We start from the raw sequence: 6052 nt of genomic DNA, 5'->3' as shown, positions 1-6052 counted from the left end.
TATTCCCTTCCTTATACAGTGCTGTCCCAGCCACCACATCCCTCCTTGTTCCCCATTGGCCGGGTTACTCTGAGGTTACACTCTTTCCGTCCACTTCTTGCACATATCCTGCTAACGTATTAAATCATATTCACATGTACAATAATAATAAAAAATTAGACTTATTTAAATGGTTCTGGTCCACTACCCATTCAAGTCCTTTTAAATATGGATTTCAGTCCTTGTCCTGGAATAACCGTCCAACCTCTTTCAGATCCAGTTGCCACAAATTATTTTTTTTATCATAGGTCCAGCAGTCATTTGTAGTTTGGCTTTGCTTCTCAAGATCAGATTCAGAAATATCAACAGGCGTCATTATTTTTGTGTGTTCTGTCGTTGCGTCTGTTAATATCCTGGCCTTTTTATTAGCAAGACCAGTGGTTGAGATTTAATTAGTATTTTTTTTTTCATTTTTAAACTTGGGGGGTCACACTTTTACATTAAATATTAAAAAAGATTTTCAATCCACCAATGATTTTTTTTAAAATAAAGATATTTACTTTTCGCACGAAGTCAATCACTCTACACACACCCACACACACCAATTGTGTAATGAAACATAATGGTCGCTGTCTGCAGTAAGCACTGAGCGCACAACCACACCACCAATCACAAGCCGAGCAGTGCCACAAGCCAAGCAGCACCATCACAACCAGCGCGGATGAAGTATGCATGCATCGGACTCGACACACAAGCAGCCCAAATGCACGATTTTAATGATTTTGCCGCCGACCTGCTATACTCGACAGGGCGATTCAAGTCCACGTGGACTAAGCATCAAATTTTCGAAAGTTACTTTTAGAACTTGGAAAATCCATCGAAAAAAGGTGCCAGAACACCGTTCCGGTGCGTTCAATGACAAAAAAAGCTCTGATCCCACTTATAAGATTACAACCCCCTTCATTGCTCCTCAGAAGAAAACACAGATGTCTTGACTTCTTCTATCTCCCTCCAGTAACTTCAGTTTCTTTGAAGAGCTTTTGCAAAAGGACCTTCATGCTGTCCTTGGACCGAGCTCCTTTTTTCCTCCCAACTAGAAAATAGATCACTGGGTTAATGCTGCTGTTTAGGCAGGAGATCAATATAATACGTGTCTCCCAATACCGTAGTTCAGGGTCAATTTCAATACTAAAAAAATTAGCAATCACCACAAAGACACTTAACGGAAAAGCAAGGGTGAGGAAACAGAGAAGAGTGATTAAAATCATCAGTAAAAGCCGACCCTGATTCTTCTGATTCGATTTAAGACACACTTTGATGAAAAGGGCCACAGTAGAGAGAGTGATCAACGGAAGGCAAAGTATAGCACTCACAAGGAAAAGGAGACCAAACGGACTGTAATCTACAGTGACTTTTGATAATTTCATAATGTTCACAGTTCCAACCAGGAGGAAAGAGGAGGTCCAGAGGGTGACACAGATAGCAGGGGACAAATGTTTTGGCCGGGAACAGTGATGCCAGATTGGGAAAAGGACAGCCACACACCGGTCAATGCTGATGGCCGTCATAAGAAAGTAACTATTGATATACATCATGTGGCAGAAAGAGGCACAGAAAATGTTGAGAATTCCATGTCCTAGAAAATAAGTAAATATATGGATATTATGTATAACTACAGACGTGAGGAACCCAAAGTCTGTGATGGCCAAGTGAAGGATGAATGTGGTGAAACGGTTCCTCTTCATCTGGAAGCCAAGTAGCCAGATGATGTAGCCATTGCCCATAAATCCAATACAACAGGCCATTAAAGTAATGCCTACCAAAGCAATCCATCCTAAAACAGAAGGGGGCATCTCTTCTGTGTACTCAAACGAGTCAATGGTATCGTTATACCCATAATAGTTCTCTGTAGCATCCAGATCTCCCAGGCTGGAATTCATCATTAAGCTTTTGTAATCCTCTGATTATCTTTTGGAGTGGAAGCTCCTATTAGAAGAAAAGAAAGAAGAGTGGATTCAATCATTCCTGTCTCCTAAATAACACCAATATTGTCATAGCTTCCATCATCTAAGGGGCTGCCACAAAGGCTCATTCTTTTCTCCAAAGGACCTGAGATCAGAACAAGAAGCAATGGATCAAAACTAATCAAGGAGAGAAGCAACCTAGAATTAAGGAGAAGTTTTCTGACAGGTAGAACCGTAAACAGGTGGAGCAGCTTGTCTTCAGAAGCTGTGGGTGCTCCTTCACTGGAGGTTTTTAAGAAGAGACTGGATGGTCTTTTATCCAGAATGGTATAGGATCGTTTGCTTGATCAGAGAGTTGGACTAGATGACCTCCAAAATCCTTCCAACTGTGTTGGTCTGTTACTCTACTTTCCCTGTGAATAGCTTGAGTGATGTGGCTGCAGTAATGAGCCATCTCCTTGAACTGTTGGTGGCCACACCCAAGGGGGAAAAAATATCATGGGTTGCTCCATCCATGCTTCTCAACAAATCTCTTAAATAATATTTGGTATTTGGATTGTATTGGATCTTTTCACTGTACTGAAATTCAGCATCGTCCTCTCTGCCGCTTTGTCACCATTGCATCGTGACACTCAAAACCCTCATGTGAGTTAAAAAGCAAAAATGGGTAATTATGTAAAGATGATTAGGGGACTGGAGGCTAAAACATATAAGGAACGGTTTCTTAAATTGGGTATGTCTAGTTTAATGAAAAGAAGGATAGGGGACATGATAGCAGTGTTCCAATATCTCAGGGGCTGCCACAAAGAAGAGGGAGTCAAGGTCTTCTCCAAAGCGCCTGAAGGCAGGACAAGAAGCAACGGATGGAAACTAACCAAGGAGAGAAGCAACCTAGAACTAAGGAGAAACTTCCTGACAGTTCGAACAATTAACCAGTGGAACAACCTGCCTCCAGAAGCGGTGAATGCTCCAACACTGGACGTTTTTAAGAAGAGACTGGACAGCCATTTGTCCGAAGTGGTATAGGGTTTCCTGCCTGAGCAGGGGGTTGGACTTGATGACCTCCAAGGTCCCTTCCAACTTTATTATTATTATAAGCATTTTTCCCCAATGCTTGTTCTTGTTATGGTGATAGGGTGCCCAGAGTGCAACAGAGATAATCATTAGAAAATATATCTATGACCTGAAGTACAATTGAAGATATATGAGGGAAATAATTCCTGCTAAGGGAGAAATAGGCAGCTTACACATTTTGTAGAGCTAAAGGTACTTCGGAAAAAAGGGAAAATACAGACAGACACAGACACACCTCTTTTGGTCTATACTTGAGTAACAGAATAACAATAATAGAGTTGGAAGGACCTTGGAGGTCTTCTAGTTCAACCCCCTGCTCAAGAAGGAGACCCTATACCATTTCAAACAAGTGGCTGTCCAGTCTCTTCTTAAAACTTCCAGTGATGAAGCACCCATAACTTCTGGAGGCAAAGCTGTTCCACTGGTTGATTTTCCTCTCTGTTAGGAAATTTCTCCTTAATTCCAGGTTGCTTCTCCTCTGGATTAGTTTGCATCCATTGTTTCTTTTCTTGCCTTTGGAGAACAGCTTGACTCCCTCTTCTTTCTGGCAGCCCCTCAAATATTGAAAAACTGCTATCACGTCACCCCTACCACTTGTTTTCACTCTTCATAGTTCAAGGTTGCTTCTCTCCTTCACTAGTTAAGTATAGAAGATTTCCTCTAAGTTTGTGTCCAAACTTTATGTGATTAACTTGGAACTTTCCCACTCGATACAACAAATAAATGGGAAGAATTTTCATAGAGAACTGAAGATTCAGAACTCATGAAACACAATTATGGATTAGGTAAAGAAACATAATTTTCCCTTGAACTTTAGTTGCATAAAGTTTGTTTGCCTCTGAGATACTTGTACTTTTCTGTCATGATAGCTAAAAGCAGGTTGGAAAGCAGGAAACCTCAGCTGAGACTGATATGGCAGTCAACATATAAATATCAGATATAGAAATATGCAGCGATTGAAGAAAGGGCTATTACTCTATTTGCACAACACTGGCTCTAATTAAACCTTCCAAAATTATAACATACCTGAAAGGGATAGTCCAAAATCTTCAAAGCTTCTTCAGTTCTTTTTCAGAACTGAACTTGACAGCCAAGGCTCATAGCAGCCTCCTTATTCTACAGTTGGTGATTATCTTGCAAAAACAAGAAACAGATTGTCTTGTCACTTGATGCTCACATTGATTGTGCAAGATAAGGAATACAGTGTGTGGAGAGGAAGTATTTGATCCCCTGCAGATTTTGTACGTTTGCCCACTGACAAAGAAATGATCCGTCTATAATTTTAATGGTAGGTTTATTTTAACATTGAAAGACAGACTAACACACACAAAAAAAGCATTTTTCTGAATTTTTTGTTGTTGTTATTCTGTCTCTCCTTGTTAAAATAAACCTACCATTAAAATTATAGACTGATCATTTGTCAGTGGGCAAATGTACAAAAATCAGCAGGGGATCAAATACTTTTTCCCCTCACTGTATATCTCATTGGGTGTGACTTTTAACAAGATCTGCTTACCCATCTCAGAACAGAAAGAATTTTTTTTTTTTTTTGCAGAAGATCTGCTTAATATTACCAGCTCCTCGAATATAGGACAAATTTTGGACATTATAAGCAAAGCCTAGTATGGGTAGAACCTACTTAACTTAGCCGTGTTCTTTCGACCTCTCTTATTTTCCCCAGTGAGCTTACGTGGTTGAAGATGTGTTGACCCTGGTCTAGTTTATGGTTTCCACCAGCCCCTCCCATTGAGGCCAAGGACCACAGAGCTTGGGACTCAATTTGGGGGGCAGAGTACCTACTTCTCATCTCAGGATTTGAGACAGAAGCTCTGTTGACTAATGTTGGTCACGTTTGCCCATCTTGGTTGCGTTTGGCAGTCTGAGAAGCTTAAGAAGCAGAGATGGTGGAATGCTGAATTCACCTTCCTCTTCTTTTCCAAACATATTTCAGGCCAAGCGGGAATGGCTGGGCAGCTGAATGAAGAACTGTGAGTTCTGCAGCCCTTCCATCATGGATGACAACAGCAGCATGATTATCTGATGGATGATGTCATCAAGGAACAGGATAATGCAAATTATGCCTACAAACATTATTAGTTAATGTTGACTTGATTGTTCTTAGCATTGCTATCTTTATTTGCCTGTTGGGGAAGTCAGGAATAGATTGGTCACCTGATTGCTCTTTATCCACATTACAAGAATATAATGGCTCCCAAGAGTGGTGGAAGATGCAAGTAGTCACCAACAGGGGGCGTAGTGAACAGAGGAACATTAGAATAGAATAGAGCTGAAAGAGACCTTGGAGGTTTTCTAATCCAGCCCCCCCCCCCCGGTTTAGCAGGAGAACCTATACAATCTCAGACAAGCGACTGGCTCGCCTCTTCTTAAATCTCCAGTGATGGAGCGCCCACGATTTTTGGAGGCAAGCTGTTCCACTGGTTAATTGTCTTCACTGTCAGGAAGTTTCTCCTTAATTCCAGGTTGCTTCTCTCCTTGATCAGTTTCCAACCATTGTTTCTCGTCCTTCCCTCTGGTGCTTTGGTGAACAACCTGCCCCCCTCTTCTTTGTGGCAGCCCCTCAAATACTGGAATACTGCTATCGTGTCTCCTCTATTTCTTCTTTCTTTCTTCAAGTCCCGTAGCCATTTTTTGTATGTTTTAGTCTCCAGGCCTTTGATCATCTTAATTGCTCTTCTCTGAATTTTTTCCAAACTCTCAACATCTTTTTTGTGATATGGTGACCAAAATTGGCTGCAGTATTCCAGGTGTGGTCTTACGAGTGTTTTATAAAGTGGTACTAATACCTTGCATGATCTTGATTCTTTTTTTAAAAAAAACAATTTTTATTAGTTTTCCATTTTACACCAACAAGGCTTAAGAACCAACGTGGAGATAGGGTTATCAATTAAAAACAATAACATTAGAAATATACAGCTCACACAATATTCCTTGAAATTCCCCCCCCCTTTATTTAGGATATTATAAGCAAATTAATACAGTTCTAAAAAGAAATTCATACATATAAATTCTGTTAA

At 40.5% G+C, this 6052-nt stretch overlaps 1 protein-coding gene across 1 annotated transcript; it reads right to left on the bottom strand.

Annotated features, from left to right (window-relative positions):
• On the bottom strand, positions 1 to 4135 carry LOC120320292 (mas-related G-protein coupled receptor member H-like). Its single transcript, XM_039369890.1, has 2 exons — positions 4044 to 4135; positions 1 to 1965 (listed from the first exon to the last, which is right to left on the bottom strand). Exon 2 carries the CDS (start codon positions 1920 to 1922, stop codon positions 981 to 983), a length of 942 nt encoding a protein of 313 aa, XP_039225824.1. The 5' UTR covers positions 1923 to 1965; positions 4044 to 4135; the 3' UTR covers positions 1 to 980.
• Between the last annotated feature and the right edge of the window lie 1917 nt (positions 4136 to 6052).

Source organism: Crotalus tigris, unplaced genomic scaffold, assembly GCF_016545835.1.
Source record: "Crotalus tigris isolate CLP2741 ecotype Arizona unplaced genomic scaffold, ASM1654583v1 scf7180000021296.432647, whole genome shotgun sequence".
Taxonomy (NCBI): Eukaryota; Metazoa; Chordata; class Lepidosauria; order Squamata; family Viperidae; genus Crotalus; species Crotalus tigris.
The sequence above is the reverse complement of the archived record's forward strand: the minus strand, read 5'-3'. Positions and strand labels throughout refer to the sequence as shown.